The sequence below is a fragment of the Rattus norvegicus genome, chromosome 7 (assembly GCF_021556685.1).
Source record: "Rattus norvegicus strain SHRSP/BbbUtx chromosome 7, alternate assembly SHRSP_T2T, whole genome shotgun sequence".
NCBI lineage: Eukaryota > Metazoa > Chordata > Mammalia > Rodentia > Muridae > Rattus > Rattus norvegicus.
In genome coordinates, this window is record NC_141540.1 from 48,094,842 (window position 1) to 48,117,647 (window position 22,806).

At 35.2% G+C, this 22,806-nt stretch overlaps 1 protein-coding gene across 2 annotated transcripts in view; it reads right to left on the reverse strand.

Annotated features, from left to right (window-relative positions):
- Positions 1–22,806, reverse strand: part of Lrriq1 (leucine-rich repeats and IQ motif containing 1) — a 218,294-nt gene that overhangs the window by 161,873 nt on the left and 33,615 nt on the right. For both annotated transcript variants that reach the window (NM_001447135.1, XM_087556318.1), the window contains 4 exon segments: positions 4,224–4,351; positions 6,904–7,097; positions 18,161–18,311; positions 19,443–19,595. In NM_001447135.1, coding sequence (NP_001434064.1) covers positions 4,224–4,351; positions 6,904–7,097; positions 18,161–18,311; positions 19,443–19,595 — 626 coding nt within the window.

Genomic DNA, 22,806 nt, shown 5'->3' on the forward strand with positions numbered 1-22,806 from the left:
ATAAAAATGCTAAGTCCAGGTGGAATAAGGAAGAATAACATTATAAAATTTTACATTAAAAGAATGTGTGTAATCTTGCCATAAATAATTTAAAATACATTCTCATAACTATGTATGCTAAATTGTAATAATGAAATTATTGATATAAAATTCTATTATATTTTTTATATTATAAAGGCCACTAGAAAATTTTCAAGCAAAGAATATAAAGTGATCTTTGACACATAACATATATAGCATTTCAAATAAAAGCTGTTTTCACAAATTAATTTCATCTTGATTGGCATGTCTATTGGAGACAAGTCAATCAATACTTTGTAGCATAAAAATGCACTACTATAGCTATTTCCAAATTAAAATTACACCGGTTTACTTGAATCTTTAATATAAACACTTATTTTCCTAAATTCATTATGATAACCAGAAATGTCTTTGTAGTTAATTCTTCCTATTAACATTGGAATTCTACAGTTATTCATCATAACATTCAGATAAAGAAGAACTCTGTCATTTCTCTTTGTGTCTTTATGGCTGCCCCCAACCCCCATCCTCCTCTCCATGCCTCCCTCCCTCCCTCTCTCATAACTATTATTCTAAGGTCAGAGGCCACACACACCAGCACTGTGCCTTAAAACCCCTTGGGGTCTAGTACAGACTCACCCTTGTATGCACCTTGACTCCTCCCTTCTACTACCCTGGTCTTCATTAGTAGAGGGAAAGAAGATACTACTGATGGAACTTAGATGAAATAATGAGGCTAGAAGAAAATACCTTTCAATATTGTCACTCAGAAGTACAATCCAAACATTCATTCTAATCCTGTGTAATACTACTTCTTTAATAGACTTGTGGGTAATGGGTGAAGAATAAAAAATACTAAGAGGGGGCTGGGGATTTAGCTCAGTGGTAGAGCGCTTACCTAGGAAGCGCAAGGCCCTGGGTTCGGTCCCCAGCTCCGAAAAAAAAGAACCAAAAAAAAAAAAAAATACTAAGAGAAAAATATGAAAAACATTGGTCCTATAAACACTTCTTTGTACAACATAAGAGTACAATTGACTTAAATGCCACATGGATGTGACAGGAAGAAAAGCAAGAGAGGATAAACAAAGGGAAGTCAGAGAAGAAGCAAGGCAGTGGATGGAAAGGAGGATGGAGCCAGGACAAAATTAAAACATCGTGGTTAGATAATTATCAGATTTAAGTCTTGATATTATACGTTTTATGCCTGATCATATTATTTATTAATTTTTATACTATGAAATTTTGAATTTTTATGTGCAGTATAAAGGGATCATACATTGTTATTTTTGTGCCTTTATTTTTGAACTTTACTACATTTTAATATTAAATCCTTATCATTTTACTAAAACTCAATAGTTAATGAATTATTTTTCCATTTCTAATATGGTTACTCTGTTACTCCAGAATGTTGTGTGTACTTCTCTATGCTATATGGTGAAATATATGTTAAAACATCAAAGGAAAATAATCAATGTAATCGTAAAAACAATATGTTTTCAATGAAATCGATTTACATAAATAAGCATCTGCTATGGTCAGACATCTCTGTAATATGACATTTTATCTTTTCATACACCAATTCCTTTAAAATCATGGTTTGTAAATTGTCCTTTTTTTTAAAATCTAAATCAGGAAAAGTAGATATTCATGACTATTCATTGTGATGGTAGAAAACTGATTTTAGATTTCTTTTTCTCAAACATCTATAGTTCTTTTTTCCTTTACTGACATTTTGTGAATACTTTTTCCAAGAAAATTCAAACCAGAAAGACAAAAGGACATTACTGAAAACCTAATACCACTTGACCTTGTCACATTAGCCTTGGGCATTAAACGATATAAATTTCAAAGACGACAAAAAGCACAAGATTTGTACATTGAGGATCCAATGGATAAGTTTCCACTCTGCTCCCACTTAGAGTCTCAAGACAGTTTATATAGCCAGAGTTCTAGTTAGAACTCCACTAAGTCAAACTGAAACCAGTCACAAGTCTTAATGAAAATTTAAAACAGAAGACAGGATGAAACAAGTAGTCTACATAATATTCACAAAATAATGATCTTTATATGTATTCCATTTGCTTGGAAAGAAAGTATATAAATGTATAATCTCTTCCTTGTGATGGAAATACTATATATACATTATACATACATACATATATTTCCCTATCTGGATGACAGCTAGATCTTGGTAATTGGAGGGTAGGCAACAGCAGCCCATTGACACTTGGAAAGAAGTTAAGGCTCGGACAATGAAAAGTTACGCTCAGTGTCAACTGCCTGGGATGTTACAGGTTCAAAGCACAAACCTGAACTGCCCTGTCCGAATTTTAATATCTACTATATGGCTCCACAGACAGTTCACAAGCAGAACACTGTGACATAGATCATAGCTAAATAAATAAATCTGCTGTGAAATAAACTAAGCCTTGATATATTTATATATTATGCTGTTAGGAAATAATTTCATTTCCTCGTGTGCCTTCAGATCTCCTGCTTTACTAGTAGCACGTGCTAACATGCACAAAGCATTCGACAGAATAATATATATTTAAAAATGTTGCAGTATTACTAAAAATTCAATGTAGTATATGTAACAATTATATATGTATATATAATATAATTGTTTTATATTGATTGTAAATAATACTTTCATAAGGACATTTTCATAAAAATATAAATTGACTGTATTCCTCCATACCTCTACGTTCATATTCCTGCCTGCCTCCTTTGTCCATAGGCAGGTTTGTCTCTCTGACCATGCCATATATACATGCATAGTGATTTTATAAAGTCTAAGCATCATGGATGAAAGAAGACCCGACGCTTGCCACTTTAAGTCTGGATAACATTTTGTACAGTAAAAGCTCCAATGGTTAAAACATCTTTAAGACATTCTTTTAGGGTTATGATACCTGTTCCTCACTGTCACTGCTCTCAAAATAACAAGCCCCTTCTGAGCATTCAAATGTTATATTGAAGTAAACAAAATTTGAAATAACAATCATTTTGAAGGAATTATCCCAATGATAATGATCAGTTCTAAAAGCTAAATTGATCCAGCTGCAAGTTTCTTAATTGAAACGTTTTCTATTAGTTTAAGAACTACTTCTGTCTAGTATGTATGCTGTGCCCATTCTTGCACGGTTTTCTACATACATCTGAGACATCTTTTGATTTGGGGATCATATTTACTGTAAGATGATCCTATCATTCAGGTAGGTGCAAACTTCTGTGGTTTCACCTGAAGGAGCTTTCTTCAAATCCAAACTAGGTACTGTTAAACGCAAGTCAGCTTTCAGAATTAGATGTGGTTAAAACAATCTAAAGGGATTTTAAAATGTATATTCAGTCTTTAATTTTCAAAGATTGATATATTGGTGTTCAATCATTTGATATAAACATTTTCAAAATATGATCACTGCTTGGCAATGATTGAGAGATAATTTTATATGACTTCTAAGCCTACAAACATTTGTCCTTTCTCCTTGTCCCGTAAGCATCATGTAACTCAAAGAATTAATTTCTTGTAATAAGTAGTCCAGCCACTTTATTCCACATGCCTGCGGTAAGCAAATCGATCATATTACAGTCAACAGGTTTCAATGAAATATTAAGACCAGGGAGAAAGAAGGACACACATTGTGGGGATATTTTGACTATATGATTCTGTCTAAATATACAGATGTTTGGTCATCTATAATTTGTCTTTGGATTTCATGTAGTGTCAAGACAATTTAAGAGTTACATTTTATCCATCTAGAATTCAAATGTAAACCCATTTTAACATCTACAAAAGGCAAGCAAATTGAAAGAAGACTAAAACCTATTGTTTCATGACTTAATAAATACCACTTGAGAGAAATGAGGCATCCTTCTAAAATAAATCCCTTACATTCTGTATTTTCCAGAGACTAAATCTCTATAAACATAAACAAACCTGCCATGAGCATTTGTACAGGTACATTTTAGAGCAGGGACCAAATGAGGAAAATAAACTGATATCATTTTACTAAAAGCCTAGGGTTAGTCAGCCACTTTGGATTTAAAATACTAGGATTATCGTTGTATATTGTGATATTGTATACTGATTAATTTTGATAAATCCTAGTTCCTCAATTTTTTGAGTTTTTATGTATATCATACCACAATCTTCAAATAATTATTGTTTGAATCCATTTCTAAACTGAAAATATTTTCACCTGTTTTGTGAGATACTTAGAATTTGTAGTAAAGGCAACCAACAAGAAGAAAGTCCTTCCACACTTGAGATGCTGTTGTCGTCCAAATGCAGCTCTCTGAGGAGAACATGATTTCTTAAGGATGGAGGCTGCAATTAAATATACTCTGTTACTTGACAGCAGGTAAAATATCTTGTAACCAAATTGAAAAGTATAGATTCTACCAAAGTCTACAATACATCAATTCCGGTAAAAATTAAACCATAATTCAGACTATATTATTCAGAATCTTCTAGTATGGATAAAATGTGTCGAAAATAACATTATTTTGATGGTCTTTATAAATAAAAATTAATTTCAAAGTAGGTAATTATGATCAAACTTATGACATAGCTAAAACACAATACTATGATATTCTGTATTTTAGTAACCTGCAAATTTCATGTTAAATTAGATTATAAAACACTATAAGCATTTGGGGGTTTTACTAAATGGTTAAAAAGTTAAATAATGTAAAGGGTCTATGAGCAAGGGAAATATTACTTAAGAGGGGATAGTAGAATGTCAGGGTACATGTATGGAGGGGAGATGCTGGGGTGTGAGGGTCAGATAAAATCAGTGTTATGTGGAAAAATCATAAGGGAATCTATTCACAATTAAGAAATGAGTTTTTCTTGATGATAACCAGTATAGGTAGTTAAGGTGCATCCAGAGGCTACAGGTTACTTAATGAAGACCCCAGCTTCCGGAGGGTTCCCTTCCTCATGTTGCTGGTCCCTAAAACAATATAATAACAATGGCGACGGCCACTGTTTTTTTTTTTATTGTGTGCAAAAAGGTTTATTTTCTTTTTTTTAAATTTTTTTTATTTTATTTTATTTTTTTTTAACTTGAGTATTTCTTATTTACATTTCGAGTGTTATTCCCTTTCCCGGTTTACGGGCAAACATCCCCCTAGTCCCTCCCCCTCCCCTTCTGTATGGGTGTTCCCCTCCCCATCCTCCCCCCATTACCGCCCTCCCCCCATAGACTAGTTCACTGGGGGTTCAGTCTTAGCAGGACCCAGGGCTTCCCCTTCCACTGGTGCTCTTACTAGGATATTCATTGCTACCTATGGGGTCAGAGTCCAGGGTCAGTCCATGTATAGTCTTTAGGTAGTGGCTTAGTCCCTGGAAGCTCTGGTTGCTTGGCATTGTTGTTCATATGGGGTCTCAAGCCCCTTTAAGCTCTTCCAGTCCTTTCTCTGATTCCTTCAACGGGGGTCCTATTCTCAGTTCAGTGGTTTGCTGCTGGCATTCGCCTCTGTATTTGTTGTATTCTTGCTGTGTCTCTCAGGAGAGATCTACATGCAGTTCCTGTCTGCCTGCACTTCTTTGCTTCATCCATCTTGTCTAATTGGGTGGCTGTATCTGTATGGGCCACATGTGGGGCAGGCTCTGAATGGGTGTTCCTTCTGTCTCTGTTTTAATCTTTACTGCCACTGTTCTTGATGGTCCACCAGAGCCAGCGGCTTTAGAGCCTGCTGATGTAGCTAACTTGGTCACATGATGTAGAGAAACAAATAGAGCTGGGCTGGAACATCATTGCTATGTGGCCTTCAGAGAGTTGCAAAACGCTATACAGGTATCCAGGAGAAAACTGTCACCACCCTTCATACTCTGTTGTGCTCCTTGTGTTCAGCAGTACTCACAAGACTAGTGGGTTGAACACAGGAGTTCAATAATTGCACAACTGTTATTGATATAAACAACTGCTTTCTGCTTGAATTTGATTCCTGCTCTATTGGAGAGAATATCTTCCTGGTATTGGAAAGCTGGTCTAAATCATAGATGGGAAGTTCATACCCTCTAATGGGAAAGGTACTACTGTTATTTTGTTAGCTAAACAAGATGTGCTTTTCAAACATACCTTCTGAATAACTCAAGTTTGTTACCACATAACACTACTGCCGTCGGGTTCAGAAAAGCTTAGTTCTCTATTAGTGACTGTGGAGACTCATAACAGATCAAAATACAGAAGAACAACCAGCCTAAATGGGGGCATCTATAGTATTCTCCCTAAGGCTCATGGAACATCTTAGAAGGAGCAGAGGGAATGTTGGTACTTGAGTGAGTGAGGTGGAAGAGTGTGGAACACTGTCTTCAGGGCAGGCTCCAACACGTAGCAGTTCTGATTACCTGCACAAGGTCTCTTCAAGACTAGGCACGTCAACACCTACCATGCCATTGAAGAGAGGTCTTACTTGGAGCCCTATCGTTCTCTGATGATTTTTATACAGTTAATAATGGGGTTTGCACGCTACTGTAGAAAAATGTCTAGCTATATTCCTGTTTACAGACCTAATGAAACCCTCTCTGTGTCTCTTACCCCCTCATACACACACAAGAAAAAATTAAGAGGGCCCCTAGTTCAAAAGGGAGATAATTGGCATTGGAAGTAGGTAAGAGATGGTAATATGTTTTATAAATACAATAAAAATGTTATGTATATATAGGAAAATATCAGAATGAAACCCATCATTGTGTGTAATTAATATATGGTACCAAAATCTAAAAAGTAAAAAAAAAGTAACTTGGAAATAACATACAGTTGGATAATTAAAAAATAAAAAAAAATTATTGATTTTTTCACAGTATATGATAGATATTTCTACTAAAAGAAAGATATTAGTTATACAAATCAATTACTTTAAATAATTTACCTCTCTTAGGTAATTTCCCTGCAACTTTACTATTTGGAGCAATCCACAATTTCCAATGCCATCAACATCAGTAAGATGGTTATGTGAGCAGTCCAGGTACACGATGGTGGGTACTTCACAAAGACCTTTAGTGCTAATTAGCTGATTGTGGTCCACAATCAGTTGTTGAAGATATTTCAAAGATTCTAAACCACCTGGAAAATATAAGTTTTCTAATATCATACCTGTATTATACATTCTGCATGAAACATAATATGCAAACAAGATTTGGGGATAAGTTCATATCTATATCCATACCTGTATTTTGTATTTTGTGGGGTTGTTTGTTTTGTTTTGTTTTTGTTTTTTGTCATAGAGAGTTCCCCTGTAAACTCAAACTGGCATGAAATTTGTTACATTAGTGTGAAATACTGTATTGAACTTCATATGCTAACCTCCCAATGCTAGGATTACAGACATGGGACACTCTGCCTAGTCATGGAAATATAGTGTTTCGTTACATAGTTCTGTATTAAATAAAAACTGAAAGAAATAGTTAATGCATATATTGGACAATGAGAATTCTGAAAGAAAACAAGTGAAATTTTTCATCTCAACCAATTTTATTTGAACTCAGAGTGATAAATATATAGATTTGTAAGTTTTTCAAGTGTCACTCAACACGAAAAAAATGGATGAAATATCACATTGCAGGGAGAAGTAAAGGTTTTTGACAAAAGAAGCTGAAATAAGACACCAGAGAAAACAAACAGCAGTTGGGAGGAGTAGAGAGGAAAAGGAAAGAGGAATTATGTGATACACAGGGAAATATAATGGTGCATGCCTGGAAATTATAAAAGATATATTTATTTACACTAAATTACATACTGTACATAATGTCAGGCATAGGTACCCAACTATGGGGGAAAGAGGCTGGTGCTTTGGCAGCAATGGCATCACTGGAGACTTGTACGCTAGAGACTTAAATACCATTATCAAGATAAGAGCTGCAGTACATGGAAGAAAATGGCTGTCACTGCTTGTGGATTTTTAGTGATGGAGAAAAGCCTTTAAATGACCCAAAGAATCCATTGTAGTTGGCTTTCATTATCTGTCTAAACTCACTGTCTCACAATGTCCCCTTCTGTCAATAAACCACAACATAATAGCCAATGAGCTCTGTCCCAGAGAAGTGATTCCTGCTTCACATTCTGTCAGTGTGAGATCCCTTAGGTTTATCAGCTAACATCAAATTTTAAAATGTACCTTAGTTTTAATCACTGCCAAAGAAGTGGTTTTAATATTTAAAAGTCTGTGCAAAGATTTCAATTCAGCAGAATAAGGATATTTCAAGCCTCATATCACTGAGATGTCATTGACTAAGCTTTTGTGGTGATTCCTATGAGAAAGCCCTCCATAGGCTTATGTATTTGAATATTTGGTCCCTAGTTGGTAAAATGGTTTTGGCATGATTGGGAGATACTGCCCTGGAGTAAGTTCGGCACTAGTGGTGGACTCTGAAATTCCAACAGCCCACATATCTCCAGTTAGCTCTTTCCTTGTGGATCAGATATAAGTTCACAGATACTGCTGCAGGACCATGACTATATATCTGCATAATGTGAGATAATTATCACAAACTACAAAATTATAAGTGACCAAAACCCTACACATAGCCACATTTTTGGCAGAGCCCAGTCTGAATGGATATGGATATATATATATATATATATATATATATATATATATATATATATATATATCCTAATATTCAGGGAATATTACAGATGAGGTGGAGGACACATTGTAAGATCAGGGAGTGTTCATGCCAAAGCAGACAAAAGAAAGACTGCCAGGCCTCAACCCTACATGACTATCAATAGGGAACTAAAATGCAGAGTGGGACAAAAAACATCCAACAAGAAGAGCACATTGATTGCTTTTTGGCCTTGAAAGCATACACAGGAGCAACATTATTGAGACTGAACAGGTTGCATTTAGAAATATGCACATATATATATACATATGTGCTACAACAGTTTACAAAATGAGACCATGGATTTGAAAGAAAGCAAGGATGAATATATGAGAAAGTTTGGAAGGAGGAAAGGGAAGAAATAAATTAGTAATAATAGTATAATTTCAAAAATAAAATACATGAAAAGGATAGCTTTGGTCTAGGGGTTGGGACATCATTAATTTCATAAAATTCTTGCTTGTAAGCCAAGGGACCTGGTTTTAATTCCTATATACCGTGTAAAGAAAATCAGTTACAGTGGTGTACACTTGTCACCCAGCACTGAAGATACAGACACAGGAGGCTCCCCAGGCTAGTTGGTGAATCCCAGGCCAGTGAGATTTTCTCAAAAACATATGAACCAACCAACCAACCAACTAACCAGCCAGTAAGCCAACCAACCAACCAACCAACCAACCAACCAACCAACCAACCAACCAACCAACCAATGCTTGATAGTATCTGAGCAGTGACATGCATGTTCCAATATGAACCTGTACACACACACACACACATGCGCACACACACACACACACACACACACACACTCAGAGAGAGAGAAAGAGAAATCTCATCATGAACTATTGCCTTGATTTTCTACTCACAAATATGCTAAAACTATTACCATCACATTCTATGGATAGGCAGCATAGCATGAGAAATGAAAAGTCTGAGTTCTACAGTAGCAGTCTGCTTTAAGGTTAGCTGGTATTGTAGGCATTAATGTTTTGTTTTACTGCTTGCTCCTTTTATTTATGGAGTAATTGTTATTTTTAGTTTTAAGATTATATATAATATTTTAATATATGCAGAAGAGTATGACATTATTGAAATATTCACAATAAAAAGGAATTAAATAAATATAAATCTTCAGATATTGAATCTGTTATCTTCAGCAGGCTCACGTTTTCAAATTAATAAATATTTTAATAAATAAATAAATAATATTAATAAATAAAAACAAATTAATAAATATTTTAAAAGGACTTACATTAAAATAGAAATGTGATATAGTAAATATATTAGGATTAAATAAGGGATATAAAGAGATGGGAAGAATGCTAATTAATTTGTAATTCATACCTTCCTTCTTTTTATCTTATAAATTTTTTAAAAACAAACAATGAATGAGACTAAAACAAAACATATATCAAAATTACTTTTGCTAACACAATATAGATTCACCTCAGAAAAGCCTCAGGAAGGTACTATCTAATCATGTTGGCCTTTGGAGATGTCTGTGTGCATTATCCTGACTATATTAACTGCTGTGAGAAGATCTGTCTATTGGGTGGCACCATTCCTTAGGTACTGTTTAAGAGTGGAGAAGGGAGGCTGAACAATACCAAGCAGTATTCAATGTTCTCTACTTCTTGGATGTGAATATAACGTGAGTAGCAAATGCTTCAAGTTTCCACAGCACTGACTTCCTTGCAATGATGTAGTGATTAGGCAGATAAACTATTTCTCTTTTAGTATGTGTTTGTCAGTGTTGCTTTTTTTTTCTTTCTTTTCACTCAGGAACTGGAGCTAAGATAGTATTTCAAGGCTAAAAGAATTATTTTCTTTTTTTAAAATTTTCCCTCCATTTTTATTAACTTGGGTATTTCTTATTTACATTTCAATTGTTATTCTCTTTTCCGGTTTCCGGGCCAACATCCCCCTAATCCCTCCCCCTCCCCTTCTATATGGGTGTTTCCTTCCCCATTCTCACCCCATTACCACCCTCCCCCCAACAATCACGTTCACTGGGGGTTCAGTCTTGGCAGGACTAAAGGATTCCCCTTCCACTGGTGCTCTTACTAGGCTATTCATTGCTTCCTATGCAGTTGGAGCCCAGGGTCAGTCCATTATAGTCTTTGGGTAGTGGCTTAGTCCCTGGAAGCTCTGGTTGGTTGGCATTGTTGTTCATATGGGGTCTCAAGCCCCTTCAAGCTCTTTCAGTCCTTTCTCTGATTCCTTCAACGGGGTCCCATTCTTAGTTCAGTGGTTTACTGCTGTCATTCGCCTATGTATTTGCCATATTCTGGCTGTGTCTCTCAGGAGAGATCTACATCCAGTTCTTGTCAGCCTGCACTTCTTTGCTTCATCCATCTTATCTACTTTGGTGGCTGTATATGTATGTATATGTATACATGTGGGACAGGCTCTGAATGGATGTTCCTTCTGCCTCTGTTCTAAACTTTGCCTCCCTATTCCCTCCCAAGGGTATTCTTGTTCCTCTTTTAAAGAAGGAGTGAAGCATTCGCATTTTGGTCATCCTTCTTGAGTTTCATGTATTCTGTGCATCTAGGGTAATTCAAGCATTTGGGCTAATATTCACTTATCAATGAGTGCATACCATTTGTGTTTTTCTGTGATTGGGTTACCCCTTTCAGGATGATATTTTCCAGTTCCATCCATTAACATATAACAAAGACACATGCTCCACTACGTTCATAGCAGCCTTATTTATAATAGCCAGAAGGTGGAAAGAACCCAGATGCCCTTCAACAGAGGAATGGATACAGAAAATGTGGTACATCCACACAATGGAATACTACTCAGCTATCAAAAACAAGACTTTGTGAAATTCATAGGCAAAATTATTCTTTTCTAGCCAAAATAGCAAAATAGTTCTTTTTTCCTATCAAAACCAACACAAATCCTCAAAGCCATGAAAATGAAAATCCTCAGAAACCTCTTTCAAAAGACTGAAACTTACACCATTTTTGATGCTATGGTGTGCTTACAGCCAGGAGCCTAACATGGCTCTCCTTTGAGAGTCCCAACAAGCAGTTGACTAAGATACTTACACTCAACCATTGGACTGAAGTCAGGGACCCCTGAGGTTGAATTAGGGAAAAGCTGGAAGAAGCTGAGGAGAAGGGCAACCCAATAGAAAGAGCAGCAATCTCAAGTAATCTGGACCCCTGAGATCTCTTAGACACTAAGCTACCAAGCAGGCAGCATACACCAGCTGATTTGAGGCCTGACACACATACAGCTAAGGACTGCCAGGTCTGGCCTTAGTGAGAGAAGATGCAACTAATCCTCAAGAAACTTGAGACCTCAGAGAGGTGGAGGGAGGTCTGGTGGTGTGGTGTGGTGGTGAGGGACATCCTCTTTGAGACAGGAGGGGAGGAATGGGATGAGAAACTGTCAGAGAGTGGGCCAGGAAGGGAAAAATGACTGGATATAAAAAAATGATGATGATGTAGAAGGAGGAGAAGAAGGAGGAGGAGGAGGAGGAGGAGGAGGAGGAGGAGGAGGAGGAGAAGAAGAGGAAGAGGAGGAGGAGGAGGAGGAGGAGGAGGAGGAGAAGAAGAAGAAGAAGAAGTAGAAGAAGAAGAAGAAGAAGAAGAAGAAGAAGAAGAAGAAGAAGAAGAAGAAGAAGGAGGAGAAGAAGAAGAAGAAGAAGAAGAAGAAGAAGAAGAAGAAGAAGAAGAAGAAGAAGAAGAAGAAGAAGAAGAAGAAGAAGAAGAAGAATTGTGAAAAATAAAAAGGACTGAAACCTGAAACAATAACTAGTATAGGAGGTTACTAAAGGATTCTTGCCTTTATTGCATAAAGAAATTCTTTTAAAAGCTCTCCCATCCTGAAAGTGTGCTTGAACTTAAGCCAAGTGTGTCTTTCAGGTGACATTCCTGATTATATTATTGAGTGTTAAAAGGCCTATTCACTGTGGGTGGCACCATCCCTTAGGCAGGGAATCATGGAGTATTTTAGTATGGAGACTTTCCTGTCACCTGAAATCGCAAAACTAAAAATGTAAAAGTAGCCAGGAAACTTTCAAATGCAATGTTGATATCTAAGCTATCTTAGCTCTTCAAAGATGGTTTTATCCAAGGACTTTTCATCCATACCTACATAGTTTAGATGCGTTTCAGAGTTTTAATTTCAGTGCAAAATTCTCAAGTGTGCTAAAAGAAGTAAAGAAATAAGTAAACTGAAGTGGGATTCAGGAAACTTGTACGAACTATAAATTCTTGCTATAATTTTGCCAAAATTTAGGCAAAAAACTATGGTCAGCATTTTCTCCAGTGGCTAACCCTGAGAGTAGATTTTTACAGTACACTAGGGTGATGTGCCTTTCAAAAGGTGATCTAGTGCCATCTAGTGGGCACAAAAGATCATGGCATGTTAGCGAATACATCTCTACAGGAAAAATGTCTAGAATTTTTACTTATTCCTCATATTCTTGCTATTTTTCGGTCACATCTGGCACAATGAATTTGGGCTTTAGCTTTAGGAGTTGTGTTACAGGTGTATGATGTAATTATATTATAATCTCAAAAAATCAAAATAAGGTAATAGAGTAAATTTCAAATCTCAAATCGTACCTACATCATTTGTTAGCACTGTAACTTCAACCGGTTGACTCCGGTGTGTTAGATTTTGCTTTTTCAGTGTGTGTAGGAAGAGGCGATTCATCTGTACTTATCTCCTAGTATCAACATTAAAAGCAAATGAAATTGCACATGGCTGAAGTATTTGGACAAAGGGTCCCTCTTAATGTTACATTAAACTAATTTGTCTGTAAATGAGAAATGAAACTTGCTTTTTATAATACATTGATTTGTTTTCCAAAAAATATAATTTAAATGTTTCTGTTCAAGTCATCAAGAACCAACATGAAAATTAAAGAAATATAGACCACTTGATCAACAATTGATTGTAAATTACCTGTTTTCACTGGCTTTGCCTATTAAGAAAACATTTCAAGAAAACTCAAAATCTAAAGATTCTCTGTAAGGCAACTTTAGAAACATTAACCACCATAACTCACTTCTATTACAAAATTGTTTCTTCATCTCACAAATGAAAAGCCAATGTTTTACCAATTTTAGGCAAAAGAAGACACAAATTAAACAAATCATATAAAACATCTCAGTTAACTGCAGGTCAACAAGCATAAACTAAATTATGAATAGATAATTTACAAAAATAAAATACAATTTAAATAATAAAAATAACCTAATATAAAATAAAATTTCTAAATGTAACTTGAGAAGTAAACATTTGTGTGCTTATGTTGAATACACACAAATGACTCTAGACCATGTCAAATTCTTCTCCAATCAAAATGCCCTTGAAAATAGTGACAAGAGCTTCCAGTGATATACAAACATGAGCAGTGCACTTTATATTATTGTACAGTTTGTACGTAAGTACATACTTCAAAAAAGCAGCTTACCTGTTTATGTCATTTACTAAAAATAGTATGTATTTTGTTATGTAGAACTCATGACACTGTCTCTCATTTCACAATTAAACATATTTCAATTATAGTTGTGAAGTATGTGTATCTCCATAGATATTACATGTAGATATATTTACATATCAAATTCAGTAATAATTTAAAAATCAGTTTTGTCACTTGAGTTTAACATTATTTTTGAAAAAAGTACCTCTTGTTTTAAAATTATTCTAAATATTTCATAGTGTTTCCATATCATATTATTAATTTATAGTAAATTAATTTTTATTTCAAATGAATTGCTTTAAAGAGATTACTGGTAAAATCACTATCCATGTCTACTTAATCCAAGGGAAATCAGTAAGATAAAGATTAGCTGGAGTGAGCATGTTGCATACAGCAAAGATGGTGGGGACTTAGCAAAGCATTGGCAACCAGTTACATTTGAAACCAAAAATATAAAATAGCATGGTTTCCCTGCCAATTTTATTTCACTTCCTTAAGAAATATTATACAGTTGAATTGTAACTCACTGACTTATAAATACTAATCCATCTTTGTGCTCCTTCATGAGAGCTCTTAAGAGCAATATTTCACCCAGATGACAAAATCTATCTTCCCCTTTAGCTTGACCAGAATTTCTAAGCTGTTCCTAAAGATGAGAAACAGACTCCACTGGTTGTCAGGAAAGCACTTGCAAATATACAGTCTCCTCACACTCAATAAATACAGGATTCTTGCTGCACCCAACAGACAGCACAGACATCTTAGCTCTGCTCTGTAAGACAGAGATACCTCAGCCACATCAATTAAAGCTGTGGCAGTTTTCACATAAATCTTATAGATATCCTGTCCCAGGAAATCCATTACTCACACAAATTCCCACACAGCACTACTGCCAATAAAAAAGGAGGGTCTACCATTTCTTTCTACAAACAGCTTCTGCTATTGTTTTTGTTTCCTTTTCTTTTGACTTCACTCTGGAACTCTAGTGGGTTTCAACACAGTAACACATTATCAAGGTTCTTAATCTTCATCAACAAAAAAATTATTTTTTTCTATATGTATTTACACTAGAATTTCAAAACCAATACTGAAGCAAGGGTTTGGGAAAATTCATGGGTGGTCAGAGTATGTGGTAGAAAAATATAAGAAGAGAATATGAGAGAAGATTTTTGTTTCGTTTGGTTTTGCTTGTTTTAAGTATATCCTTTAACACAATTGAAAAAATGATGACTTTAAAAAACAAGGATGTTTTTCTTTCCCAAAATAAAAGAGAGGGGATTGGCTGGTGGATGGTACTTAAATCCAACTGTCCCCTCTGGACAGAAGACTACTAAAGAGAAAAATTACCATACTTGACACTTTTAGTACAAGAGGGAATGAGCTAACGTTGACAGAATCACATAACCCATTCTGAATGAATTTGTGCATAGAGACTCTTTGGGAACTTAATGAATATACTTTGTTGGTGGACAATCTATGGCTTGTCAAGGCTTGTCAAGGCTTCCCTCCAGCAAGAGAACACCCTGCCAAGTAAAATGACAGAGCTGAAACCTAAAAAAAGATGTTGCTTATCATTACAAATGATAATGCCCAATGTGATGGGATAACGTTTCCAATAAAAGTAGCAAAATTTTTTTGAGACAGTAGAAATTCACAGTTTCAAAGCAGATAGCCAAGGCTATACAAAGCAATATATTGTTATTCACACATTAGTAACTGGAATTTAAAACTACCCCTCCCTCCAGTCTAAAAACAACCAAATGGACAGAAATCTTAAATGACATAATTGAATAGATCTTATAGAAGAAAATTGTCTCTCAATGAAAAAATATTCAGCTTCCTTTTATTCATTAAAATTAACAGCATATAGGACTGACAAAAAGCCATGCACTAAAAAGTAGAAATTCAATTTTTTCTCTGACAATGACAAAATGAGCAGGAAATGAGAAACAAGAAAGAATAAGAAACCTTTAAAAAAGAAATGTAAATATCAACCTACAGCTACAGAGCCAATTTAAATATATATCAGAACCTGTGGAAAGGAATATGTGGATATTTGAGAGGATACAATGGAAACAGCTAGTTACCTCAAGCTCCTACCGCAAGTATGTCCCAACTGTGATGGATAATACCCTTCAGTTATGGGTCAAAAGAAAGCCTTTTTTCCCTAAGATGCTTTCACAGGAGTATTTTATCACAGCAATAGAAAAACGATCTAATATCTACATGCTTATATTGATATATTTGACATATAGGATTTGCATATATTATATTATTTATAGATAATACACACACACATATATATATATATATATATATATATATATATATATATGATAAAATATCAGAACAGAGGTTAGAAATCATGAAAAACAGAATTGTAGATACATAGTTATGAGCATTAAGGTATGAGGTACCAGGAGTCTCAAAGGAAATTAGTAGCCTCAATGAAAGAGGAAGGGATCAATTCAAGTGATATATTTAGTAGCAATCAGCAAGTAAAAAAGAAAAATATTATTTCAAATACCAAGAAGTGAAATAGAATCAGTGAACCCGGGTCTGAAGTGAGTTTTAAATTCTCCAGTAGCATTTTATTCACTTCTATTGGAAAAGAAACTAAGAAATGAATGTCTTAACCTCAGTGACTGCTAAGGGCTACTCATTTAATACACATGAATTTTATTAATAGATATTAAAACAATGCCATTTTATAATCTGGATTAAATAAGTATAAATTAGTAAAATATGCTAATGAGAGATACTGTTCTACAGTGTTTGTGTGTACGTGTGCTTGTGTGAGTGTTTATGACATGTGTCTTCATTGGACTAGAATTTACTATTTAGGCCAGATTGCTCCAAATTTCTGAGTATCTTTACAACCCCACTTCTGAAATTACAAATATGTACACCCAAGTATGACTCTTTTTTTCATTTCTCTTGTATATAGATGTGTGTGCACATATGTGTACATAGTGTGTGCATGGTGTATGCATGTTAAAATATATAGATGTATGTTAAACTATTGTAGAAGCATGTTATGTGAAAGTCTAAGTTCCAGAGCTCACTGGTAAGTTTAATTTTGAAAGTTAGCTTGTACTGAAGATCCCTTGTCCTTCCCTTTGGTCACTATAGGTAGCTTTCTATAAAAGTAACTTTTATTCACCAAATGTAACTGTCATCTTGGAGGCTTACTGCTGATTAAGCTCACCCTTTCTAGCTCTTTCTGAAGTCTGGCCGGCTGGTTCAACTCAGCTGTTCCAACTCAAATTCCTCTCCCAGCTAACTGATTCAAAATGCTTCTCTTGACTTCTTACTGAATTGCTCTGCTTGGAAACACTGTCCCTGAATTCCACAAACTGAACTGCCCTGGCTGTACTGACTATACAAACTAAACTGAACTGAATGAACATAACTAAACTTGTTGTATTCAACTGAACTGCACTGAACTGCATTAAATAGGACTCACTGAACTCCACTGCACTGACTGAACTCAACTGAACTGTACTCACTGAACTGCATTCCACTCCTGACTCAACTCCATGTTGCTCTTAAGTAGCCTCTCTTTCCTGTCTGTTCTCCTGAGAGTTTCACTTCGTCTGCTACTCAATTAGCCATCACTTTCAAACATGGCTGCTTCCTTCTACAAACTAACTTTGCCTTCATTGTTTGGGATTAAAGGTGAGTACTCAGAGCATGTCTATATTCTGGCTATAGGGATTAAAGGTGTGTCATTCCAGTCTGACCACCCAGACACAGGTCTTTGGATGTGATCCCTTGCCAGAGCAGCCATGTTGCAGGATTAAAATTTCTCTACAGATTTCCATACTCATGCAACATTTAGCTAGATTCTCTGATCCAAACTCAGGTCCTCATGCTGGAATTTCAAACACTTTTAGCCACTGAGTATTTCCCTCATATCTTCCCAAGATTTATTATATAAATTTTGGAGATAGATCAAACTAAAGTGTTCATACTTGCAAGTCAACATTTTACCAATGAAGATATTTCCCTAGTTCTTGAATGAAACAAGATACAATCATGTAAAATGAATGTGTAAATATTAAAATTTCCCTTACTGATTCGAGTGATTTTATTATATGAAAGTTCCAGGATTTGGATATTGGTGCATCCATCGAAACCATGAATAGAAGTCAGCAGGTTTTTATTAAGAAGAACAACAGAGAGATTTTCCAAATTTTCACAACTGATAGTCTCAATGTGGTTTTCCTAAAGCAAAGAAAGAACAAATACAATAATTTTTTCAATGTATTATGAGTATAATATTTAATCCTTTCAAAATGATTAAGGGTGAGAAATAATGTCTAAGTTGACACATGTCTCTAATTTCTAAAGAAAGCATGCAAATAGCTATACCATATAGAAGAAAAATGTTACACAAGAATTTTTACATTTACTTAATATTCTTTAAATGTACAGAGGACAATACAACAAAATACTTTGAACAAGTCAAATAAACGTTGAACTGTTTTTTGGTCAGGTTGCTGACGCTCTTAGATGGGAAAGTTTGCCATGGTTATCTGAGCCCCATCTCATTATTATTCCTGACTACATGGGGCAAGATAACTTTCCAATTTACTTTGCAGCTCTCAGATTTGTGAGGACCATGTTCCCCAATGTACCTGAGAAACCCCACTGAAAATCAGGTCCCTCACCAGAATCTGATCTTGATACAAAGTTCATGAGCTAATGGCATAGCCTGATGAGATCTTGTGGTCTTTGACACATGGGGCTATTTTCTAAATGTGAAATCATTAGAAGACAAGGGAGGTAGATTGTGAAGGAACATTAATGTGACAGTTTCTATGAAACCTGATAACAAAATATTGGCACATATTTCGTTCCCTCCAACATGAACTCAGAGCTCAGACAATGAAAGGCTGGGCAAAATGAGGCAGAGAGATGCTTGATATGCACTTGTACACTGGTACATATCTTGTTCAACGCTCAGAAAGAAAGGAAAGGAAAGGAAAAAGGAAAAGAATTTTTGGTAATTCAAAGCACAGCTAATATGTGACAAGCATAAAAGATACCAAGTCAATATGAAATATTAAGCCAGACCTGTTTGCAAAATCACAAGCAATCACAAGAATGTTTTCTATAATGCGATTTTAAAGCATGTTGCTTGTTATTGTCACCATAAAACAAAACCATTAGTTTCTGGCTCCAGATATCAAGAGCTTCTCTAGTCAGTCCCTGGGACCTTAAGACCATTTCACTTACTTTAAACTTCGTGTATCAAGTTATTTTGCTATGTATTCAAATGATCAGTTTTGAGATATAAACATGAAACCTGAAGTCATTTGTTATATGGTAAATGAGAGTAAAACCAACACTTGCCTGTGCATCGATATACTTAAGGTTTGTGCAGTGGCTCAGGCCCTGCAAGGAAGTTAATCCACAGCGTTGGAGAGACAGGAGCTGAAGATTGGAGCACTCTGCAAGTATAGAGAGACTACAGCTGGGCAAATCCTGAAATGTAATGGCAGTAACCTAGAGGTTTCAAGAACACTGCAGTGAGTGACACTGTTGAATGAAGACCATAGTACAGACTATATTATCCTTGCAAAGGTTTTCAAAAATTCACCAAAGTAATTACATTTGTCAAAATCTACCTTTATTACAAACTCAGTTTAAAACCAGCTCTCTGCTTTCTTTTTCTTGCAACATGGCAAAATGGGTCAATGCAATCATTTACAATTAGTTCAATACATGCAGAAATATGGTGACAACGTATTAACTTTCTCCCTAAGTTTTAGCAAATTTTTGTTGTTTTTTTCAGATTTCAGAATATAATATATAAAACTTCAATCTAAAAGGTAAACATTTGTTATATATTTCTGCATGTATTTGACAGCAGCTTTGAAATCCCTGGATCACTGACAGGGACCCATATTAAAGGAGATATATAGACAACATTTGGCCTATTTTTTGCTTAACCAGTAAAAGTAAAAACATATTTCATAAACTTTGGGTAAATAAATATTCTACTTTCATAAACGTCTCAGAGTGTAGCAAGTGTTCATTACTGAACACAATTCTTGTAGCCAATTACCTTTCAATTCTTTTCAGAAAGAAAATGATCATCCACATATGTAACAATGGCAAATGCACTGCTCTCTAAATTTGAATGCAAACAAATAAATTCCATAATTAGAGAGGTGGCCATGTTCTAGAAAATGAAAGCAATTAGACTGAGAATTTAATAACTCAACCTTAGACAATTACAGCTAGCTCTGGAATGATAAAGGTTGAACGGCAGCAAAATACATTGTTGGTTTTATTGGATAATGTGCCTATTTCAGCCAAAGATAGATGCACAATTGAATTCAGTTTCTTATGAGGTGGCAACTCTCCACTTTCTGTCATTTCATTTCATTACAATTCATGAATAAAGGTTATGTTTGCATCTTGTTAGAGGCATCTACCTTTGATTATATATGGGGAATCTCACAGTGCTCCTTCTGTTTCTTTAAAACAATTAAAAAAGTTGAGATTTAAAAAATGATTGCCTTTTATGCCATATATATATATAATATGCCATATTATATATTATATTCTAAAGTCTAAGAAGAAAGCCAAAAAATTTGCTAAAACTTAGGGAGAAATATTAAAACACTTAAACGTTTAAAACATTCTATGATGTATGATGGAATTTCCAAAGTTTTCCAGATATATGACATCAAAATAAGTGTGCATATTCATCATTGGAGATATGTGTGGTAGAAATCACATTTTTAAAATTGCCCTGTATCCCTCAAATTAAGGTCAATATAGCATTAATAATCATATGTATCCATCACTGTTTTCTCAGTTCGAAAAATGTTAGTTGTACCATAAAGGAGTTTGATTAAATGTTTCCAAAATTTAAAAAATGAACGAATTGTCTGAAATGGTAACAAAAGATATCTATTTATAGCATTCATATTTTATTTTCCTGTTAAAGACAATATAAAAACATATTTGAAACTTTTATGTTCTCAAGTTCTTTTGGTTTGAGAATGAACTGTGTCATCTATGGAGCAAAATGATTAATTCATTATCATTTTGATTATTATTAATTTTTATGTAATCATAATATTTTCTCAAATATTTGACATACATGTATTTGTATATGTATGGCATAAGATTGCTATAATACTTGATACTTGATGTATGGGCCTCAAAAGGGTCACGATCTACATGTTCAGAACCACTGTTATAAAAAAAGTAAGGAGAGCTAATTCAGATTTGTGGAAGTTGACAGGACTTCTCAAGAAAGATGAATGCATGAACAGAAGAAACATTTGGGAGAAAGGTTAGTACTCTTCTCACTGATAGAGACAACATGTATTAAGGAACAATATCTCAGTTCTTCTAGCAAGTTTTATCCTCAAAGCCGTCTACAGAGAAAGCCTAGAACTGTGACCTGTAGCTGGTGTTTTTGTTTTTAAGTAATGGTTACTGTCATCATACTTTAAAGCTTTAAATAAACTAAATAAGTGAAAATTATAAACAGAGTGCCCTCAAACAGTATCACCCAAGAAAAACCTAGTGAAGAACCATGGCAAGAGGCTCTATGTAGCCGCACAGAGCTGGCAGTCATGCCTAAACACTGAGTCGAAATCAGAGGACATGTTACTGGGTAAACTCTACTTCTCATTCTTTAATACTGTTTTTCTCTGACCAAAATGTGTCCTCTAAACCTCATCACTAGCCAGAAGTCATGGTGCAGACCTGCAGTCTGACATACTCAGACGGTTAAAGCAGGAATATAACACTTTCAGCTTTCCAAGAATACACAATGAACTCAAGGACAGCCTGAGAAATTCCATGAGACCAAGTCTCAAAACATTTTTTTCTTACAGAAGAACAAGGAATATAATTCAGTTGTAGGGCTCTTGCTAGCATAGTTAATTCCCTAATACACAACAAAACTAAATCATCAGACTCCACTAATTTACTTTCCTTTCACAGAATACACTTGAATCTTATTTACAGCACTAGAAATTTACAGAGCATTGTTTTGCTTGTGTTCCATAGGGACAGATGCTGCATTTTTATGTTCAGCTCACCCATAATTATTGGTCATCTATATTAGACAAATGAAATACTACCAAGCGAATAAAATACTGCATTATTTACCATGATGTTTATTTGTCTAGGCACCTGTCTATATCAGAAAATTAATAGAGTCTGGGGGTGGTTTGGTCCAAGAACACTGTAGTGTCAAAAATGAGGCCCTGGGTATGATCTGAAGCACAAAAAAGGAGGAACGCCCATGGCAGAGAAGGCCTGTGATCCCAGTACATGGAGGATAAGGAGTTTCATGAGTTTAAGGCCAGTGTGTGGTCCATGACATGACCTGGCCAAATATTTAAAATAAGGACAGGAAATTGTGATGCCATAAATGTCATGAAGGCATTAAATACATTTTAATTAAAAGGAACCTTAGAAGATATGGGGCCACTTATGAATGGCTCACTGTTGCCCATCTACAAGGGACTTGTCTGTAGGGACTAGTATCCTCTCATAAGGCTAATATCTAGAGTAATGGTCTCTCCTGGAAAACAAGAGTCACCCTACTTGTCTTAGAGTAAGGAGCTGGTGACACGCACAGAGCACCACTGGTACTTTTCCTTCCAGTCCATCTTGAGGACATGGTGGAGAAGCTGAACTTCCTCTGTACACAAAAGGGCTTTGGTTTCGGTCTCCCTGAAGCATG